Raw genomic sequence first — 23,439 nt, 5'->3', positions numbered from 1 at the left:
GTCCTTCCACAAGCAGAGACTGAACTTTAAATTTCTTGTTATGGAGTCAGATAGTTAAAGCCTTAAGGACATTTTTAGAATTAATAACTGATGTAGATTTCTATTTAGGATTAATAGTAGAGTTGTTATCTTATAAAACAAAAAGGGGGAATTGTAGGTACAAAAATGCTGTTAGTGAGGATCTTCTTGTTATTTTTCTAAGTCCGTGAGAGACTTTTCTCTCTCACAGAAGAGGTAGCAGGGAATGTAAACAACCAAGCCACCTGCAACCTTGGAAAGTCTTGTTTATGGTATAGTAGAAAATATTTTGATAATGGATGTTTTAGGATTTTGGCCAATCACCCCCAAGGGGTGGTTGGTCCTTTGTCCAATTAGACTATGAAGAAAAAAGTCTATAAAAGAGTTTGTAAAATAATTAAATAAATCAATCTTGCTGCACAATTCCTGCCTGCTGGATCTTCTTCTCCTCCTCCTCCCTATAGCTGCGGGACACGGTGATATACCGTAGGAACCAGGCCAGCGGTAATATCTCCATAGTGATTTTTGGGGGCCCAAAGGTCTCACTTGACAATATTCAGCTAAAGAATCCATCTGGATGTGGATTCCTAACATCCCCTCAATAAAATAATAAAAATTGGCTTAAATAATAGAAATTGGTTGTTGCTTCTGTTATACCTTTGCTGTCTCTGTGGAGGTTGCTGGTGGAGGCTGCTCAGCCTGAGTTGTAGTTACTTTTCCTGTGTTATTTGGTTTGGAAGCTGTTGTCACGGTAGGTGTTGTTTGGTTTTTTCCCTGTGTAGAGATAAACGATTATCACTAGATACGGAGGGCTGGCTTTTTATTTTTTCAAACTATTTTTTTAAACAAAAGACAGAAGAAAAATACCAGAAGAAACCCTCTGAATTAAGAAATTCAAAGCGAGAGAGAGAGAGAAATTACACAACTTACATCACTTGGTTCCTTTTGCTTCTCTTCAGACAGCTGTTTATTCTGAGAGTCTGTTGGCTGTTATAAAATAAAAAACAGAGATAATTTACCATTTCCACCACTCAGTGCTATGGAACACGATCCATGCTAGTCCAAGTTAAGTACAAGACAGATCTAAAGATGGTTCATGGGACATTTCTTGGGCTGTCCCGAGTTTGTGCACAGGTATGTCACAGATCACACACCGGTTTCATATGACACAGAAATAGCCAGGAGTTCAACCTCTTTTTTCAGAGATAGTAAAAGGCCAAAGTACAGCACCTCTGCAGAGGTGAAAGGTATTTACCTTGTCTGACTGGGTGTTTTTTTCAGATCCTGCTTTGGTTGTCGTTGCGGACTGAAATATAAATGACATTTATTCAAAGATTAATATGCATGGTTATTTGCAGAGGATCAGATTATGTAAAGCAGAATATCAGACAGGTCCACACATGCTGGCACACATGCAGTCTAACTACTATACACTAATCTTGCAGTTCACAACATCCTAACACAGGCTGCCAATGATTTAAGAGCACTCAAAGGTGTGCAAACGCCCACACACAAACTCATTCCTCACACGGGGGATTGAGAAGGGAAGAAGATGCTAAATACAGGGACCAGTTTGATAACAAACCCAAATTGCCACTACCAATTTCTGAAATAACCTCAAATGTTATTTAATGAATTATTTTTCTCTAGTTTATTAATAAAATAATTATAATTGTAAAGTAAGTAATTATAAAAATACACACAGTCCTGATGGAAAAGACATTAATTACTTAGATTCAACAGGACATACGTGGGGTGGGATACGTTCAGGTAATATCCTTATACTACACACAGCAGACAATTTGTGTTTTTCTCTCCTCTGTAACCTCCTAATGCTCATATTTTACAACAGAGCTGAACAACCTGGCTAGGATAGTATGACATGACTGCACTTCCAGGGTTTACACATGAAAATCTTCTCCAGTCATGCCACAAAATCAGTTCCTGTGATTCACTCAGTCAAAGTACAGTAAGCAATAAATTTCTAGTAGTAAGAACTGAAACTGAAAAATTAAATAGTTATATCTGGTAAGAAGACAAAAAACCACCCTCCTCACCATATTATTCTTATTTTTTCTTGCTACTTCAGCCAAACATTCACTACCATTTAGAATCACCCAGCTTCCGTTTTCTGGCTGACCACACAGGGAAATTTGCTAAGTTTGTTTACCATTTGTTACGCAAGTATTCACACCCTCACACTGAACTGCAGACACTGGGCTGGGAAATCCTGAGCACACATTAAATGCAGATGCCTGGGCATAATCCTGGCAAAGGTCTCGAAGATGTGGACCAGGGTAAAGAACACACCTCCACACACAAGTGGGGAAATACTGATGGAGAGGGAGAACCAAAAATTCTCCAAGTGAGAAAAAGATATTTAAAAAAAACCCTTTCTTAAAAAAAATCATCACTTAACCTCTCAGGTTCCCAAGCCCTCCCCAAATTCCCTGCTTTTTATTTTGTCGTGATGCCTAATACCTGATTAAAGCACAGTCATTCTCAGGTTCAGTCATGCTTTATATGCTCCCACCAGTGTGTCCTTATTACATGACTACTGCTAACTCAAAGACACACACATCCATTTTTGTACCTGCACACTAAATAATCCTGTAATGAAAGGATAATCCTAAACTTTTCCAGTGTTTAAGACAAAGTAAGGTTTTTCTGTAACATCTGTTGTAGAGAGTCAATCAGTCATGGGATGTCCTTCAGCAACAAGATGCAAAAAAATGTAACAGAAGCGCAAGGATGAAGTTCAAAAAACACAAGAGTTTGACTTTTCTTGCTCTGGGACTACTGCCTGCTCAGGATTTTAAGTACCCTGCTGTCAGAGCACAAATTCAGGTTTTTCTTATCTGCTTTTCAGAAGAAGACTAAACACACCTTGTTTTTGCAGGACAATAAAATATACTTGCACTTCTGCCCACACCCAACAACACCTGTACAGAACACTGAATACAAATTCTCAACCTGCCAAACCAGTTATGAACAACTGCAAGTCTCCTTTTTTATACTGTAAATATTATTTCACTGAATACTTTATGCACCTTCTGTGTAAGGTATGCATCATTCACTGTTCTTTCGTAACTTTTAAAATGTGCAGAATTGCCCATACTATAAATTTATGTTTGGCAGTGCTAAGAAGAAATGAACCCATATGGGCAAGGATTTGATTCAGGACTTTCACACAAAAGCATGCTGAGGCCACAATAAAACACGTGATTATAAACACCTGCTCACACACAGAGACACATCTATTTAAATACAGTTTTAGCAATTACAAAGCTCAAATCTAATTAAAAAAAAAACAACCAAAAAAGCCCCAGGCAAATCAAACCAACAATTTTTGTATGAGACCACCCATTCAGAGGAATTGTTCAGCCATCCTTTAAACAGAGTCAGCTGTGAGCAGCCACAGACTGAAGCCATGGCATCAGCTGGTGGCATGCACTGAATTCCTGTGGAGAAAAAGGTGTTCCACTTCCCCTTCAACTGCCTGCTTCCACCTGCACTGTGCCAGGATCTGAGAGCAGGCATTTTAAACTGACTGAAAAATGGTCTGGAAATGAAAAAGAATACTTTTACATTGGTTCCCTGGTTGCACGAACACGTGCAAAAGGAAGGCAGCTGAAGGGGACGTGTCGGGGACAGTGGCAGTGGCAGCACCCTGTTTTCCTCCAACCCTGCAAAATCCACTGGGTGCTGGCTCTACACCCTTGTCCTCCAAACTCTCCACCTAACACCATGCTTTGCCCACAGAACAAGAAATTCCACATTCCTTCCTCTGCCACAGTGAACTCAGGGCTTTCTCAGAGAGGCACAACTCTGCAGGTTCATGAGAGACAAAGGATACACACACAGAGAATTGAAAGCTGAAAAGTGGTCCAGAGCATGTTTAAGAGCAGTGGCACACTAGAGAGACCTCAGGAAGGACAAATGAGATGTGGTTACAGCAGGCAATCAGGAAAGAATTTGCAAGAAATTTAGGACTAGAAATTGAAGTGACTCAGCAACCTCACTTCTTTTCAAAGAAGTCTACTGTCAAAAATGCAAATGATTTGTTTAATCCAGCAGGAAAAAGACATTAATAATGCAACAGACATTAAAAGAAAACATTAATTATGGTACACATGCAAATGCAGGCTACTGTTTCAAAGGGATTTGTGTCTACCAGTCTTACAGTGCTGAAGAATGCCTCTGCTACTCTATTTTTGGCTCATTTACCACATTCTTCTGAGAGTTGTTTTAAATTTCAAGTAGGGAAAGACAGTAGCTGTCTGGGTTAGACCATATGGAGAACCACAGCATTAATGAACACGACACAAACGAGTTTGCCCACAAACGCAACAGGGAGGTGAAACCAGAGGCTGGCAGATGACTTCATGTGTGAGTAATTATGATTGTACACAAATTAAAAATTTGTTTAATTGCCATTCAGCTCGTAGACGTATGTGTGAATGGAGGAAAAGGGTTTCAAAAAGCTGAGTGGAATGTAATGGCTAAATTCAAATGCAGAGATGGGAGATGCAGGCCAGAACGACCAGACACAAGAGGAAAAGGTTGTTGCAAAGAAACTTCCCATTTGATAAATGGAAAAAAAAAAAATCACTGTGAAGGTGACCAAACCTCAACTCTGACTGTGCCAAAACACTCAAAAGCTGCCTGGCAGGGCCTCCAGCAGCGCTATTTACCTGCAGAGCTGGCTCTGCCTGCACCAGAGCACCTGCAGGGGCCTCTCCCACCCTCACCCCTGCAGGCATCCCTTTACTGGCATTTACACAAGGCGCAGGCAGCCTGAGCCTTCACCACCACACAAGTCCCTGCTGGCCTCCTTTGGCATCCAGTTTTTTGTTGGTTTTGCTGTTATGACTGTGGAAAATGGAAGGGGCTGGCGGGGGGGAGCACCATTAATCATTTGTTTAAACAACACAGGTAACTCCTGTTAGGCAACAGAGGCGTGACGGAGGACAATGACTCTATCCTAACAAGCAAAGGACGTGACTGATGACACAGCCCTGACACTGAGGAAGCCCCAGCCATAAAACAAGACAGAACAAGCATGAAGGGCAAAGGCAAGGGAGCTGTCAGACAGAGAAACACAGGAGATTAACGAGAAGATGCAACTGCACATACAGAGAAAGCTGAAGCTCCTCCTGGATTTGCTGAGTATGTGAAAAATCATCACCAGGTAAATAACCCTGCAATCACACTGGGGGGAGCTATACCCAAGTCACAAAATGTGACAGCTAAAATTAAGCATTGCAATGAATTTTCTTTTTATTGCTGTCGTAAAAACCTCTGGGTGCTTTGAATAGCATTTTTTTAGGTTTTTTTTTTTTTTCTTTTGAAGAGGAAACTAAGCTACAGATAAGAAATACAGGTAAAGTTACTCAGTACCAAAGTGTTAAAAAGGAAATTCCATGTCTTCATACATGCATGATTTTCTTCTGAAATTCTTACCCTGGTTTCAGATGGCTTCATAATTTGTGGTTTTGGTGCATCCACAGAAGGAGACTGCTTCTAAGAGAAAAAAACCCAACAACTTTACTTTTGTTATACATGCTTAGTATTAAGCAAGCATCAAGAATCTGAATTCACTTGTTATCCAGCTGAATAAAGAATAAATTATTTTTGAAAATTAGAGTTATTGTTTTAGGTCTTTTGCCTGGCCTGTATTTCGACAATATATACACACAGAATTCTGACAGTTTGATGATGCCCACAGACCTTCTTTAAACATTATTTTTTCTCCTCTGACATGTACTCACAGCAAATTTTTCATCAAGTACCAAGACAAACCCAAATCCTGCTCTCACACTGAAGCATATGTACTTACTTTGCAGGATTCGTCCACGCTTCTCTTTAAAATTCTTTAACAAAACCTGTGCCTTTCGATTTACTAGTTTGTTACAGAAAATATTTAATACTAAAGTAGGAAACTCAAATATGTTGTGTTAAAAAGGAGTAGCTAATACATAAGCAGCACATGTCCTCCCACTATTCCTACGTTATCACCTGACCTTTCTGGAACTCTACAAAGGACATGTTCTGTTCTCCTGGCTTCAGGGACGTCAATCCAAAACCACCATGGTGTGTTTCTGTTGTGGCTGTATCAAACTTCAAAGCCCAGAATATTCCAGTTGTCTCATCAATACTTTGTGAAGAAGTAATACTACTCCTCTACTCCTGCTTCACGCTCCTCTGCTTAAAGGTGTATTTTGTATTTTTGCATACGCACAAAGCTGTATTCTATGATTCTGTGATATCCTGTGATCTCTGTCACAGTAACACATTCATAGGTCACATTTAAATTTGCAGCACAACTTACTAACTTTTTTACATTTTCTCTTCTCTCCCTTTTTTTTGCATTGTCTCTGTTTACCATGCCACTGGCTCAGTGAGAGGTTTGACTGTTCTAAATATATAGATTTATATATATAATATATATAAATATATATATATAAAATATATATATAAAAAAATATATATATAGTTGTCACACTGCAGAAAAGTAAACAAATAATAGACCATAGACCTACCGATTGACTACTTAAAAGATGGGAACTTTTGTATGGGTGGAGACACACACAGGAATATACAGAGTCTCCTACATCAGGGCAGAGAACATACGTTTTTAATAACCTTTTAACGTACTTCTACTACCACCATCAGCTAATCTGCTGGCAACAAGGCATTTTTCCTAATTTGCTCTTTAACAGTTCTCCCTCTCCTTTTCTTTCTTCTCCAAGAAATTAATCTGGATTCCTTCAGCATGACTAACAAGCAGGTATCTGTTCTACACCTTCTTATTAGTCACCCTAGTCCCTGTCTGTTTAATAATAAAAACATTCATCTGAGCCTTTCTCCCTTCCAGCCCTCAGAAAACTCTTACCAAGCTGCTGTCTTAAAATGCACCGAAAAATTCTTTTTCTTCCCATGTCCCAGCACAGCAGCAGCACCACAACCTGCAGGGATGAACACCTCCCAAAAGCCCAGCTGCTTCTTTCTGCCCTGTCCAGCAGGACAGCAGTGACCACCAGAAGCAAAAAGGTGAAGAATGGATGTACCCATGGAGGAAGAGGCGCAGTTTGAAAAGAGAAAACAGCTCAATGCATGGCTGCTGAGCAGTGGCTGTGGAGGACACCAAGCCATCCTCCCTGGGGACACTCAGGGTTAACTCAGAGGAACAAAGCCCTGAGGAGCCAGAGGGGAAAAGCGGGACAGGTGGGAAGAGCACAGGGACCACCACAGAGTGCCCTGCTTCGCTTTCACCACTTCCTACTCAAGTTCCACAATGAAGGCCCACAATTTCCCACTGTCTCCCCAAAAAAAGCCACTCAGGAAGTGTATTCCCTTTTCTTCTTTTCCCACAAAGGGAAGAAATGGGGTCCTTGTTCTCCCAGCCCTTCAGCCAGCAGGTTCTGCAGCCACACTGAGCTTCCCAGACTGACAATGCCACAAGGCTGTTGAGCTCCAAGCCCTCTGGCTGGTCTGGTCACCACTGTGCCACCCTGTCACCACCAGCCTGGCCCTGGGGATCAGCCTCTTACCTCGCGTTGCTCTGCTGCTCCCGTCCCCAGGACCCTGCTCTTCCGCCAGCTGTGCCCAGATGTTTCTGCCACAGCCCCACAGAGGGAGTGCAGGAGGCGTGAAGCAACACAGGGACGTGTGTCAGGTGTGGAGGTAAATATTAAAGTGCTGCCTGGCAACTGGGCAACAAAAACCTCCTGACGCAGAGCTGCCGTGTGGCTGTGGCACACCCTGCTCGCACCCTGGCCTGCTCAGCCCCAACACCCCCTTGCAGGAAGGCTGGGATGTCAAACAGTGAGGGTTTAACCAGACCAGGAGGCTGGGAAAGAGAAAGCCAGGAGCTGCTGCAAATGGAGAGCGGGGTGTCCTCTGAGCTGTCAGGGATCCCTGGAGAGCAGAGCCAGAGGGGAGAACCAGAGCAATCAGTGCTGATTCCCATTCTCCTGCAGCTGCAGCCCCATGGGTCCTGCCTGAAACCAGGCGTGGGTGGTAGAGGGTGCTGTGCGAGCCCTGGTGCCCTGTGAGCAAGGTGCAGCCAGGGATCCCAGCCTGGGGGATGGCTAACACACAGCTCTTGTGTGAGCTGGGGGGCAAATCTGCAGCAAGGCATCCAGGACCACCGGTAGCCCACCAGGAGCTGCTCCCTGTGTAAGAGTCCCGAGACCACCACAGCAGGGACTGGAAGGACAGGGAAGAGGTTACAGGATAGCACTGATTAAGCAAAGACTAAAATCCCTGTTAATTACCCCCCCTGCCAGCAGAGCTGCTGGGTGACATGCAGCATGGAGTGATTAACAGGGATCAATCAGTCTTTGCGCAGGAGCTGACCAGAGAACCTCAGGTGCTCTTGAGTTAGAGGACGGCTTTGCAGGAAGGGCTGATGAAGAGACCTGGAATCTAATTTGGTAAGAGAAGGAATCCCTTGGAAACTCATTTGTCCAGTTACCAGGGCAGCATTCAGGCTACTGTTAAAAGAGAACTGTCACAGAAGCCAAGCAGTGGGTTAGCAAAACCAACTATCAGAAACTGGTGATCTACTCTTACTGTGTGTACCTCAGAAATCTGCAAGTAAAATGGAAAGTGCAATAGCAGAAGAAGAAGAAAATAATGGTGACAAACATCAAAATAAAAAACTTTAACAGCTCAGAGAACTGGATGCAGATGCCCTTTGGAAGAAGACAACAAAAGGCAAAGAAATCCATGAGCTCTCAGTTTCACAGAACTAAAAATCACTGAAACTACTCTGGAAGTTCATCAGGAAGATTCATCAGACTGAGGAAGGTCATTGCAGAAACTCAGAAAGGAGCACAATGCACCAGGTGGAGACCTTCAAAACCAGAAGAGAGGCTGCAAACGCTTACCAAGCAACCCATTCAGAAATGCTGAGATGACGACAAGAGAATAAATAAGAATCAACAAGAATAAAGCAACAAACCTCCAGAGTGGGACACGTTGTCACTGCAACTTTTCACTACTTGAGGTTGACATTCTCTCGAATAAAATGGGGAAATTGGTCTGTAAGACTGGGTTACAACCTTGCTTTCAGACAGCTGAATAGAACAGAGCTCCTGATCTCTGACACTGGTGGTTATCTTGAAGGCAGTAACACAAAACCCCCAAACACCACCAAACCCTGCTAGACAGGCAGCAATACTGACAAAAACAGGTAAAGGCCATAATGTAACAGGCTGAGATGCTCCTGCTAAAAACAAGCAAGGGAAGAGGAATCTGGGGAAAAGTAATCTGTTGCTGTGACAATGTAAATATAAATGTAAAATACAATTTCCAACCTCTTTGGCTTGGGCTTCTCTAGGTCAAGTGCTGGAACAATTCTGGCCATCACACCATAGCAGAGATGAATATTGAAAGATGTGAGGACAGGTTTAGGTGGAAAAAATTAGTAAGATGTATGAATGACTTAGTGAAAAGAAAGGTGAGTCAGCATCTGATGCTTTGGTCAGGGCCCCAAGAAATGGGAAACAAAGAAGAAAGTGACTCAGCCTTTAATAAAGAATCTCAGTGATCTTCCTTCTGGAGAGAAGAGTCACTCTGTGGCAAAGGCTACCTGGACAAATCAGGCACCTCTAGCTCTAGCAGCCCTTGGGGGAGCTTGTATAAATATTTATTGATTGATGTAGCTGAACTCAGTCTGGAACAGAGGACTGAAGAGCCACCCAAATTCTCTTCTGGGCTAACACCCCTTAGGCATGGCTGAACTGGGACTGCTTCTCAGGCTTAGAGCTCACAACACCTATGATTTCACAACCACTAACTCACAGGGTGTGTAATGCAAGGGAAAACCTAATCAACCTGACTGTGAGTGGCTGCTTCTTTCCATGAATGGCCCTGATACCGAACTTTAATTAACAGTGCTTGTAAGATGTGGGCAGTGAAAGCTCTTCAGAGAACCATTGTGAGAAATAATGGGTTATTCTGCTGAAGCGTGAAATACCACTTGAGCTGTTAAGAGGTTAAACCTCTCACTTGCTTTGATGGTGTGTGGCAAGGGCTGTACAGCCCTCCCACCCCCGGACACACACACAGGAGGTGGGACAGGGATGGCACCACGGGCGTGTGTGTGCACATGTACAAATAAATACATAAATATACAAACGTGTGTACTTAAAGCTACACAGCATCTAAGGCATACAGTGACTTAAAATGGGAAAAAAGGTTTAGCACTGACAGTAACTCTTTAAATATCTTTTATTGTTACAGTATCTATAGTAGCCAAGTTCAAAAATTACAACTTTGAGTGCTCCTATGTCATTTTCCATCCCAAGTAATTTTGGAAATATTCTGCTATTTTGCAACTGCTGCTCTTACATGCAGTTCTGCTATTACATTTTTAAGAAAAGCAACAACTTTTAAAGAGAAGGATAAGAATACCCACAACAACCAAGAAAATTATATTCTTTTGAAGATTTCAGTCTCCCAGTTAATTTTTTGGAGGCTTAATATTAAGAACCTAATGAAATGGAAGAGCAGGATGCAGGTTTCTAGTCAGTACCTGTGTATTACTCAGACACTGGGGTATTTGTGCTGCCCTGTTGTGATGGGTTTCTCTGTAGAAGTGATGAGAACGATTTCTAAATGATTTACGCTGCAATTTCTGATGGCTGACTTTGCCCGCCTGTAACTCCCCTTTCATTCCTATTTTACTGAAACTCACCAACACTGCATGTTACAAACAAAGGCCTTCTGCTCCTGTCAGCCACTGAGGGCAGGTGGAGGGAAAAAAAAAATCCTTGGAGGACAGTTCCAGTTACATTATGCATAACTATACTCTAACTCAATCTAAAACTCCTTGCCAAAGTTGTTATTTTGGCTGATTTTTAAACTCATGCTACCGTAGTTCAATTCATCAATATACCTGGTTTTAAATACCTGTCTTTGAAAAAAAACAAAACAAAACAAGAAGAAGAAACCCTGTCTCTGGAGATGCTTTGTTGTGCTTTTAGCATTCATCAACTCAGCTGGTGTGAATACAACTGAAAAATATGTACAATCTATTACTATCATTATAGTTCAAATTCCTGCAGCTACTACTGTGGAAAAGAATAACCCTAAAATTTCATTATTCTGCCATTTTCTCACCACGGAGAATAAGCATTTGCAACAATCATTAATCCATACCCAGAAGCAACATCAACCATCATTGAGAGATGGTAGAAGACACAGAGGAAATACAGCCATTTCCTCATGAAATAAAAACACGATGATTTTTTTAAGAAACTGGTTTGAACCAGGAGATTGTGATGCTGATTAGCTTGTAAAGACTCTTTTACAGCCTCAGGAGCTGCTAAATTTATTGATGATCATGGAAACACTGAGCCACTCACTCTTACCGACTTCTTCTACTTCGAACACTGGAATAAAATTTCTGCCATTCTGGCACAAAGATGAAACTCTTCCAGACCTCACTACTGAGTTTTATGCATCAGCCAGAGCTGGTTTGCCACACCACTCAAATTTAACGCAGCAGGTTTTGAAGCAGTGTTTTTAGACACAACCTACTGGCATTTGAATTTGGTCACACTAAACGAAATGTTATCAAGCAAATCAGTAAGATCAGAATTACATTTACCACGGTGTAGAACAAGGCTTCACACCTCGTAGAAACTGACAAACCACCTTTAGGTGAGATGTCTGTTTGAAGACATCTGGATTGCAGCAACCTTATTCAAGTCCAAGGTTTAATAAGGTTCAATAGTGGCATGTTTGTTTTTTTCTTTATTTCAGCAACTCTTGAGACTCTGAAACAGCTTTATGCTGGAACAAAACACAGCTGAGGCCAGGGAATGACCATTCACTTTAAGCAATTTTTGTACTATTCAACTCTTTCTTTAACTTCCAACACTTCAGTTTCTGCTCACTTACATGCAGGAAGTTAGGGTTGTGCAAAAATTTATGAGTATCCCTCAGCTGATGGCGACAAGCACTGTGCCTGTTTTCTTCTTTTGGAAGCAGAAGGAAAGAGTTTGTTAACTGATCACAGGTTATACACAGTATCTACACAGCAAGAACCTTTATATACTCAGTTCAGTTTGTGGCCAAGGCTCCGGTATGCAGCTTGGCTTACTGCTTTAAAGGCTTTACTATATACAAAGGCAATTTCTATTTAATGTCCTTCCACAGTATTGGAAGAGATCTGGAAACAAAGTCAGCGCATTCCAAGCAGGGTAACAGACTTTGTCTGCTGCCTTCACATCCTGTGTGTCTGCAAACAGTATCACAGGCTGCACAATCCTTGCTTCTTTTACACTAATCAACAATCAGCTTTAAACTCCCCATTCTTATTTCTCCTTAAAGCGTGGTCTTGAATTACCTCCTCTCAGGAACTTCCTGTTTCTGTGACAGTAAATTTTACAATCTGGCACGCACTGAAATTTCACTTTCATTCAGTCATATTCCGATATTAGAAGCAGTGCCCCAGTCCTGTCAAGCCTCTTCTCAGGTTCCCACTCTGCACAGGACAGGATTACAGTAATGTATGAGCCGGTCACTGCAGCCAAGCTCTCCTTTTTCTCTGGGCAGCTCGAAAATCCTCTTTTCAGTTTCACCTCATGTGAACATTTAGAATTTGGCCGCAACTTCTCCAGCCAAACTGTTTCCATTTTCTGCGTGCTGTTTCAAACACCAGAACGTTCCACAGTTATCTGCAGCAGCAAACTGCAGGCTGGTAAGTAAACACCAGGAAAACAAGAGATTAGGTGCCAGCCACATGCCATGTGGCGCTGCTGAGCTCAGCTAGGATTTGTGTCACTTGGTCTGCAGTGTCACACAACACCCTGCTCAGCAGGGCTGGGATGCAGAGGAGGAGTAACAAACAGAACCAGGGAGTCACAAACAGATCCAGTATTCTCTAAAGGGGGTTTTAAAAAGACACTGAAGTTACGTAAAAGACAACTTCATCTTGAGGCTAAAGGTCTCCGAGGTTATGAACTTGATTACTTCTACTGCAACAATCAAGCCAGGCAATACCCAACGTGAACAGCACTCAGAACTGGAAATTGTTTTTCACTCCCAGAGTGCAGAGAAAATAGAGAGAAAATATTATTCATGAATGGCTGTATGAACTGACCCACACATGGCTACCAAAATGAATGGAAAACACAGGAGAATAAAAACCACCAAGTCAAGGGATCTCAACAGAACTTTGCTGTTAAAATATCATCTAAGGGCAACAAAACTGCATAACCGGGGGTGGTGGGATTGTGTTGTTGGGCTTCATTCTTCGATCATGTTAGAAAATTCCAACACTGTTTTATTATTCCCACTTAAAAAGAGGCAGATTGTGGCACTTCTTGCTTCAGCATTGGCTTCAACTCAAATCACTTCAGGAGAGCCTTCAGCATGCTCTGGAGGAATAACTGCATTATGGTTCAATTAAAAAATATGGTATCTCCACCTTGGTGAGGTTTTGTCCTGCCTCACAGAGGCTTCTCTCCTGGGGATCAAAAATGTGCATTTTCTAGTTGGTTCCAGCACTTGTACTGAGCATGGCATAAAGGCAGGCACGGACCTGACTTCTTCCATAAAACCAGCAGGGTTTCTGAGCCTTAAGGAGCTCCCAAGGAGTGCTGAAGGCGACCACCCTCCCGGTCTTCCTGCCAGGTCCTTCCTCTGGCAGAGGAGACTCTGGACAAAGCCCCAGAGCGTTAATGAGCACAGGCATCCTCCTCTCAGGGGAAACAAAGGTCATGAATGGTGACAGTGGAGAGGCTGGAGACCAACTCAGTGAAAAAAGAGTTCCTTTGCTTTCTGGGGACAGAGGTTTCTCCTCTACCCCCACTCCCAGCTGTCCAAGAGCCACTACCTCCGGGGCAGCACAGCTTTGCCCAGAATTCAAACTGGGAGTGTCTCCCTAAAGGGCAAAGCTTTACAACCAGACCTGTGAGGAAAAAATGGTCACGGAGCTCATTTCTGCAATTCCAAGATCAGAAACATGATTTTCTACAAGCTGTACCTACCTTACGTATCTAACCACTCAAAGGAAACAAAAAAAAACCAAAAAAAAAAAAAAAAAGCAAAACCCCAAACCAAAAATCACTATTTTATATAAAAGACTGAAGGTAACAAACATTAGTCTAGGAAAGAAAATGTCTAATGCAGAAGCAGCTGTTAGCATATGTTTTATATCAATCTAAAAAAATACAACATTGAGGAAACTGGTTGCCAAAAAAAAAAAAAAAAATCAAGAACTCAGCAGAGGTATCTGCAATGTGTAAAAATTCTGGGCTATTTCATGCACTACTTTCACTTTCTCCAAAGGAGAGACAATACTACCAACAATTATCGCACAGTGGCACAACTTAAGCAATACCTACCTACCTAATTTTCACTACTGCAGGAAAGAATACAATTTATTGAAAAGTATTACTTTTTTTCCACGTTTTACATCTTTTAGTTCATATATTTTTAAGTGTAACAAACTACTGATACCTGAGCACAGTTCAAACAAGAAGTTGCTCTTGCAGATCACCACACCCTGACTATGCAATACTCTGTGTACAGGCATATAGGCTCTGCGTTTGCATGCCAAAAAAAATCACACAGGTCTTGGAAGCCAGAACAGCGTGGGCCGCTGAGCAAGGAAAAAATACCAACCCCACCCCCAAACAAACACAGAACAACTTGGGATACTGCTTTTAAACCCTGCTCTTCCTTGTCCCTCTTTTCTCCAAACTGCCATGACACGTGGTGTCGGAAAAGGCTGCTTCCAGTATGTCAAAATAAATCTAAAGGCTTATTAACTAGACACTGCTCTGGAATGCCTCAAGCCCTGGAGCTGGCACGTCGTGTTACCGCAGCCCACAAAATTCCCAGAAAGGGGGCGGAGAAAGAGGAGGAAACCAAAAAAAAAAAAAAAAAAAAAAGGAAAAATAACTACAACATGAACACAAACAAGCCTGAAGCAGAGGGAGCAGGAAAGCAGAGCAGGGATGGCTAGCTAACTCACGCGGTGGACGTGTGGCTCCTGTTTGCTGCAGGGACGCGGCTGCTCCTCGCCCCGGCGCTTGGGGCTGTGGCTGCGGTTTCCGGCAGCTGCCGGCCAAGCCAAGCCCTCGGCAAGCCGGAGTGCTGAGCCACACAATCCCCACCCAGCAGCACGGGGAGGGCACCCAGACCGGCAGGTTCGGGCTCCCACGCTGAACCACAGCGAGCAAACCCCTCCTGCTCCTTCTGGGGTCACTTCTGGAGCTGGCTGGACCAGGGTCCCCCCAGCAGGGACAGCTGGCACTGAGCGCCACGCAGCAAAAGCTGGGGTGAGGCTAAATTCAGCATCGGAAAAGCAGTGTTGGCCTTCCACCCTTTGGTTTCTCAGCACCGGTGTCAAGAGAAGGAACCCACTCATTTCCCCTCAGCAGAGTAATATCCCTATTATGAGCTTACAGTCCCTAAATTTGGACTGATTACCCAGACTCTAGGAGTACTAACTGAAAGCAATTGAGATGATTTAGGGCACTTAAGGCCACCAAAACTTGACTGCCTAGTGCTATTTTTAAGCACAACAAAACCAAATAATCTGTATTAATTTAGAAATTCAAAGGTGCTTCTTGAAATACCAATAGTGATCTGCTCTTTAATTTTTTTTTTTGCCATATAATCAAGTTTTCAATACCTGTAGCAGTGTGGGAGAGTTTGTTTTTTTTTTTTTAATAAAAAAAGCCCCTGTGCTAACAACAAAACCTTCAGCCATTTTTTCATAATAACCTCTGTGTTGCCCTTTATCTTGAGGGAATAGTAAGAAGTAAGCCAGCCCTGGAAGGGAATTAGAAAGGGAAAAACACCTGCAGATTGATGAAGAAAATATCCTACTTCTGAGTGCAGTACAGAATTTGTGTTGTGAAAGGATTGTGCTATTTTGACCACTGCACAGCTTTACAAGTTGCAAATCCTGTACCACTACACAAAGCCAGCTCTTCCACACAAGAGGCACCTTCTGTACTCCAGCAGCTTCCAATTTTTAATGTTTAAGTCTATTTTTAGCATGCCTCTGCCACCAAGAAAAGCCAGCACTGTTCTGCACACAAACACAGTCCTCCTGATTTTCACATGGTGCCAACAGCTCTGAGGGCAACTTCCAGGAACAGCCCCATGATTTGCCACAGTCCTGATGCAGAACACCTATAAATTCTGTAAATCTGTTTGTCATGACACACACCTGCCCCAGGGGGAACTTGAAAAGGAAGTCTTCAGATAATCTGAATTGTTGTTTTTCTGAATAATCTCAAATTTTAGAGATAGCCTTGGCAACCTTCACAATATGAGTGGGAACATTAGAATAAATTTATGCACCTCTGTGGACATTCCCAACCAATCCTGTGACTTCAGATGCCTTCTACTCAATAATGCTTTCCTTTAAAATAAGGTGCCTCTGCAAAGCTCACAAAATAAAAATCTGGTGACAGTTAAGTAGGGTGTGTAGCAGAAAAAAACACTGACAGTAGGTGTCACTTTTGATGACAATCCAGACAAACTTTTCAGCTGCAAAAATAGTAGGGATTTCAGTCAAAGATGTTTAGTGATGGCTCTTCTTTTTCCTTGTTTTCCTGTTTGCTGGTTAAGAAAGCAGAGTGAATTCCCCTTTAAAACAGTGTTAATTTGGATGCCAGCTGAAAGTAACTAGTCTGAAATTTCTTAAATCATTAAGGTCAAGAAGCTTTCTCTGAAAATCTGAAATAATTCTCACTGCATTTCCGCTGTTGTTGAGCTCTCCCAGCACTGCTTCCATAGTCCACGAAAATAAAACGATGATTCTCACTTCTCTAAGCTGCAGCAGCCAGCCAGAAAAAGAAAATAATTACTCATTAAGAGCAATGCAAAAAATCTGCTACATAAAAAGCAGCAAAACTTCATCTGTTATCAACAGAAATACCATATAAGAACACAAAAATCCAGGAAGGGTGCCTGCATCCAGCTGTGCTCAAGTATTAGTGCCTTCTATTAATAGACACGATTGAACACCGAGGTGGAAATTGGCTTTCCTGATGGCTGTGAAACTGGCAAAAACTTCATTAAAGGCTGTAAAAGGAAACAAAAGCAACACTGGCAGGAGACCTTCTGCAGAGGAAGGAGGTTAGTTCAGTTTTTCCTCCTCACTGCTGCCTGCTAATCCTGGCAGCCATGACCTGGTTTGTGCATCTGGGCAATCAATGTGTACATGGAAGAGGCTGCTCTTGGGCAACCAACCCAGTAAACATTCCTGATGATGACAGCCTCACCCGAACCTCCCTCTTCACCCCCTTCACCTGGCAAGGCAGGTGCTCACTGAAACCCCCCCTGGTACAAACCAACAGCCGAACAGGACTCCCTCATCAAAGAGGAAAGAAAGGCTTGTCACAGAAACAAAGGAGTCAGAACATCTGTTTCAGTTAAGCCTCTCTAAATTATTCATTCAGATTTGAGTAATACAAAAGCTGGGCACATCCAGGTTGCTGACTGAGCCTCCTAAGTGCCCTTAGTGCAGAGGAGGAGGCAAGAGAGGCAGCATTTCTTGCACCACAGGGACACTTAGGCAGCCAATTAACATCCCTGTAGGAACACACTGAGCAGAGGCAGTGAGTAAACACTGGCTGCAATTCCAGGAACTCAAGAGTGACACAGCAGAAAGCACAGGGGAAAAATGAAGGCAGGGAGAACTGCATTTCTGATGGATGGTGCAACGAAAACAAAGCCAGGCAGCTGAGTGCTCTCACTTGGACAATGAGACTGGCCACGTGCTGGAGCATGACACCTTCATCACACACAAGCTCCTGCATCTGGAAGTCAGAAACCCCAGAATAAACAAGCCATCGGTCATTATTACTTATTAGCCAAAAGAAAAATTACTCAGGCCTGATGTGGAGGCAGCAAACCCCCTCTTGGCTCTTCAGTTTAATTAATTTCACCATAAGGTAGGAATAGGTTAAAAAAATGAAGAGTGTGAGCTGGAGCAACTTAACTATCCCACCTCCCTTTCCCCTGGTAAGGATTTAGAAATTTATCTAGGATAAGTAATGCAAGTAAGTATTACTGACCAACAGAATTATTAAAGCTACATCGGGGGAAATAAATAACAGAAGAAAAAGCACTCCTAAATTGTCCAAAAACTGGTGAAGTATGTCTGACTGCACTAAAAGACTTGATCTGATTTTGCAGGAAAACAGGAACGGCCGTCTCGCCTTTTCAAGAAATACTTCCCTTCCTGTAAAATTCCTGTTTAAAAATAAAAAAATACTACAAATTTTTTTTGTTTGCAATAGGTATTTTTAGAGAAGAAAATAAAGGCAGAGAAGAATACAGCTAGACAAATGGCTTGGAAAAAAGGTACGGGTGGCAAAAACTACAATAAATGTCTGAGTTTTCCTCTATTTTAAGTAACACTAGAGGTCACAGGAGATTGCTGAAAGTAAAAGTTACAATTAACAGAAGAATTAGCCTACGTGGAAAAAGGTGGAAATGGCTGAGTGGGAACTAAAAAGGCTGAACTTAAATTAGCTGTTGATTAAAAGTCAACATTAGATAGTATGAGGTGAGTATTTTCACAGTACATAATCTTTACCAATAAGTATGCTGTAATGTCACAGAAACTGGAGAAACACCAAGTACTGGTAAAATACATAACCTAAGCTGTCATAACCTAATATACAGCAATTCCTGGCAATTCCATTGCATTATTTTCATGACAGTACCTTCCAGTTCTTAGGCTTAATGGCATGTACAAATTGTGCCTTCCACACTTAGAAGTTTTTTCTGCTTGTCATAGAAAGAACATGTACTGGAAAAATAAAAGACTTAAGAGATGTGTTAGCCAGCAAATTAGACATAAACATCCCTGGGACTATGCAGCTGGTGACTGATACGGGCTAGAGAGCTACATCCAGGTTGACTAGGAGGAGAAAAACCCTGGCAAAGTGCAAGGAATAGAAAGAAAAGAAAAAAAAATGCTGGGCTGTCTTTAGTGATAGACAAAAACATTGAAAGAAAGGGACAACAGGATTTATATCTTTGTCTCCAACCTCACTAAGTAAAAAGGAAAAATGAATTACTTAGGAAGCATGCAGATATCTTTAGGTGTATTGTTTTACCAAAGCACTGATTAAGAAAATAAAAAATCCCATTCACATACAGAAACACTTCCTGCTGTTAGGATGCTCCAAACAATGGGCTCTCTCCAGATACAGAACACTGTGGTGGATCAGTGGAACCCTCTCAGCTTGACTTAGGAGCAGCCAGCCTCACATCTTGGGTGTGAACCAAGGAGTTGGAAAGGCCCTGGCTTGCACATGGGAGTGAAGGTGGGTTGAGAAATATGTCAGAAGGTGCTTCTGAAACCCAGAATTTCAGGGTAACCAAAGCACAGAAAATGCTACCAGAACTAAACAAACATTGATCTTGTCTCCACTACTGACCAGCACCCAGCTGCCTCACTCTATCAACTGCCATCAAAATGGGCCCAGTCTGAGCTCTCCCTGAACTGCAACTGGAGTTAAACTTTACTGTCAAACTTCACCAGCTTCGATCAAACTGTCAAAAATATTTATTTACCTCAATAGAACACATTGCTGCTTCTCTTTTGAGTGATCTGCATTTTATTCACCTGTGACAATTATGTACCTAGCAAGGGCTACCAGGTGCAGCATCAGCAAGAATATTTTCAACACCCTCTTTCAATGCCCTGCAACACCTGAGCACCCTGTTTCCCCTCAAGAGAGTATCACCTGCACCCCTTTGCAACTCAGCTTTAAAATGCTTCTTGAATGATCTGCTGAATTGCTCCAGGGGCAACAAAAGCAAAGACAAGCTGTCAGTGCTTAAAACTCACCAAGTTCCACCAAGTAAACAGAACCCAAAAAATACAAATGCCTTGTAAAAAAAGACCATTTCCTTAAGTATGCATTACCTTAGCAGCAGCAGCTGCTCCACTTGTCTCTGTTTTGGGGGGCTGGCTGACATTAGCACTTGCTTGTTTCTTCTAGAAAATAAAAAGACATCATAAAGGTCAGGAATGTTGATGAAAAAAAAGAAAAGCCAAGTAAAACTGTAAAACAAACAAAAAATACCCCCCAACCAAATCCAAAATCCTAAAAAAAAAGAAAGAAAAAGCACACTTAAAAATGTCCATTAGAACATTTTTTGCAAGGTAAGTAATCAAAAAATGAATTCTCCTATGTAACTTTAATTCACACAGGCACATTTCAGAGCCCAGAAATGTGCACACCCAGAACAGGCTGAGTTCTCTTGCAGTGTTTTAATGGAGGATTCCTGTGGCACAGCAACTCCATTTCAAGTTAACAGTTAAAGCAACAGTAATTATATGAAAACTATCACGAAAATAAGACGGGCAAACCATTGCTGTTCAGACATAATTTGAAAGACTAACCATGAAGGTAACATCACAGCTCAGGTAGGGAAGTAAAAATACAAAGTTAAGGGCAAAATTACAGTTTTTCTAAAAAACACAAGATTCACAAAACAATTAAAGATTTCACATTCTCCAAAGCAGGGCAGGCTGCAGAAGCAACACAGATCCAACCAGCAAACTCAGAAATACCACTTTTCAATGCATGGGACACCAGATTTGTAACACTCCGGGAGATCCAGAGACTCTGCCATTAAGGTAATTCCACCTCTTGTTCTCTTTCTAATGTAGCTTGAAAACCTGGAGATCACCTGGAGATCACCTGGAGATCACCTGGAGCAAACGAAGATGCGCTTTCAACAGTCACCTCCAGAGATGGGGCAGTGGGCCACCCACTGTGGCCATGTGTACAAGATTAACACAACCAAAGTACGGCCCAAAACTGGTACCAGCTGGAACAAAGAGGGATCTTACACCAAGGATCACACTGGAAACAATGACATCCCAGTCAGACTCCACAGGATGCTGCAAAACCCACGGCTAGCACTGATTTTTGCCTGTTAAAACCATGTTAGGAGTGTGCCAGCCCAGGACCCTCCTGCACAGCTACTGAAGTCCAGTGCTGCTGCCCAGTTCAGACCTGCCCAGCCACTGGAGCCCAGAGCCTGGGGTCTCTGCCCAGGCTGAGGGATGGTCAGAGGTAAAAGCAGCAACAAAACTCAAAGACACACAGAACCCTTGACACAGCCCCCTTCCACCGTGTGTCGGCCGGGTTTGTCTTGGTATTTTCTCCTCTGACCACACATTCCTAAGGGAGCAGACAATCTGTTTCCACACACTCTTCAACCCTCATTACAATGAGCATTTCTGACTCCCTTAAGAAGGAAGCAGTGTTCCAGCTGAGGTGGTAATGATCCTGGAGGAAGGTGATGGAGGTGTGATGCGTTACAATTTTGTAGAGACAGTACTGAGAGGCACAACACCTTCGGCTTTCTGACACTGACATAGTGCACTGAAGATTCTGTAATAAGCATCATCCACAAACCCTTCAACTTTTAATTAAGTTGTTCACGTAGTTTAAAGTTTGAAGTGCTAGCCTCCCCTTTTCAAAGAGAAAAAGAAAAAAAAAGAGGTCACAACAAAAAGATTGCCAAAAAAAAGAGCAGAACTCTGCAGAGCAATCAGTATTGTGGGCACACCTTCAGCACCACAGATCTTGACTGGCACCTCATGCTCAGCCTTTGACTCAGGGTTCATGGTGTTCGGGATTTACCTTTGGGACCAAAGACGATGTCTAACGTAACTGTGATGCTCTGAAAGTATCACAGAATTCCACAAATTCATAAAGTACTGTTTTAGAGAAGGGAGTCTTTATGGCACCTACCAACATACTCAAAAATTTCAGGCCCTGAAAGAGTAGCTTTCCCCAACCCCCAACAAGCCTGAGCTACAAAAAAAACTCAAAACCAAAACAAAACAAAATAACAGTAAGATTTAAAAAAAAAAAACAAAAAAACCCACAAAAAACCCCACAAAAAAAACACAAAAAACCCCAAACCCCCCCAAAAAACAGGAAAAAAAACCACTGTCCCCCCCCAAAACAGCAAAACCAACCAACCAAAAAAAAAAGCCCCTCTCCAAAAAGCAGAACCAGCTAAAAGGGTGAAATAAATCCTTGTTCAGAGCATGAACTTATGTTAATCAACTAAATGGAATAAAGAAAAAATGTTAATGCAAATGTTTGTTTGGTGGTAAGCCAAGCAGCATTTAAAGGTAAAGATAGAGAAGAAAAATTAACAAATACATTTTGCCCTGGAACAGAGAAGAAGACTACCTGCAGATAAGCCATGTGGAAAGTTCAGCCACCAGATTAAATGAGTATTACTTACTGAATACTGACCACCACACATTTTAGTTCCCAGAGTCACCTTTCAACAGCAACTTCTTTGGTATCTACCCCCCCTTAATACATTTGTAAAAACACAAGGGCTGGCCACATCATTCATTTAGGTTTATCCTTCTTCCACTCTAAAATAAGGATGTTATGGTGTTTCCCAAGATGTTCCCTCCAGGCAAACCAGCTCAGATACCCTTTATTGACAAATACATCAGAGCTGTTCCCATCTTCTCCCCCCTCCAAGACTGGAAGAGTATTTTTCTTCTGTGACAATCTCAGACACAAACAACTGAAGAATTACCTTGCAGCTGTACTCACACCTTGCTTCCCAACCTGATAATAACAGAGATAACCAATTATCAAAGCACAGCTTCTTTATGAAATGAATTAAAAGAATTATGGGCCTGTAAAGAATTGTGTGTGAAGGAATAAAAGCTGTGGCATAGAGGTACTTATAATCTCTTCATCATTAGCAGTGGATTCAAAACAAAAAGAACAGTTTCAGAGTGGAATATTAATTCTGCAGGTTTAGTAAAGGGGAGATGAAATATACATCCTTCTCATAAGCAGATTTTAAAAGGAAATACATGTATCAAGACTGGTGTCCGGAATATGGACTAAATGTTCATTTTGAACTACAGCATTCAAGTGTTCATTGCAAGACTGGAGTAAGAATGCATATGGTACACTTGTCTTAGAAAATACACAAGAGGCAAGAATGTGCTATCTCTGTTCTGCAAACGCTTTTGACAACCATCAGCAGCATTTCAGCCTCCCCTTATGAATCTTTCATTCAAGAACAGCTCGAGCAGCAATCACTCTATATTCCTTCAGAAAGCACAGACTTACATTGCAACAGCTCTCAGCAAGTACCAGAATTTAACTGAAATAATGTTATTTTTCAACCACCTTCAGCATTTTAGCCAAAAGAAGCACCAAAACAGAAAAGAGGGACAGAGAGAGAAGCTGCTGCTGTGCTTCTCAGAGCCCTTCCACTCCTCCACTGAGGACAGATTAAGGCCCCAATCCCCTGTGCCAGTGCCGAAGTGCTGTGAGGCACAAGGGGGAAAGAAAACAAACAAACAATGCAGATATAAATAACTAATTTGGTACCAGAGTAAGAAGAAACCTCACAAACACTGCA

General features: G+C 42.2%; 1 protein-coding gene and 1 long non-coding RNA gene across 2 annotated transcripts in view; both read right to left on the bottom strand.

Moving 5' to 3' along the window:
* Nucleotides 1-475: 475 nt before the first annotated feature.
* Nucleotides 476-23,439, bottom strand: part of LOC104689803 (submandibular gland secretory Glx-rich protein CA) — a 31,970-nt gene continuing 9,006 nt past the window's right edge. Inside the window, exons 3-7 of the mRNA XM_039567460.1 lie at nucleotides 19,940-20,011; nucleotides 5,482-5,541; nucleotides 1,274-1,324; nucleotides 949-1,005; nucleotides 476-792 (exon numbers count right to left, since the gene is read on the bottom strand). Of these exons, the coding sequence (XP_039423394.1) occupies nucleotides 670-792; nucleotides 949-1,005; nucleotides 1,274-1,324; nucleotides 5,482-5,541; nucleotides 19,940-20,011 (363 nt within the window). The 3' untranslated portion in view covers nucleotides 476-669. The remainder of the gene's footprint in view (nucleotides 793-948; nucleotides 1,006-1,273; nucleotides 1,325-5,481; nucleotides 5,542-19,939; nucleotides 20,012-23,439) is intronic.
* On the bottom strand, nucleotides 10,244-19,923 carry LOC120411529. The gene is made up of 2 exons (XR_005603913.1): nucleotides 15,014-19,923; nucleotides 10,244-13,945 (listed from the first exon to the last, which is right to left on the bottom strand). It is a non-coding gene; the product is annotated as an uncharacterized LOC120411529 (long non-coding RNA).

Source organism: Corvus cornix, chromosome Z (genome assembly GCF_000738735.6).
Source record: "Corvus cornix cornix isolate S_Up_H32 chromosome Z, ASM73873v5, whole genome shotgun sequence".
NCBI lineage: Eukaryota > Metazoa > Chordata > Aves > Passeriformes > Corvidae > Corvus > Corvus cornix.
The sequence above is the reverse complement of the archived record's forward strand: the minus strand, read 5'-3'. Positions and strand labels throughout refer to the sequence as shown.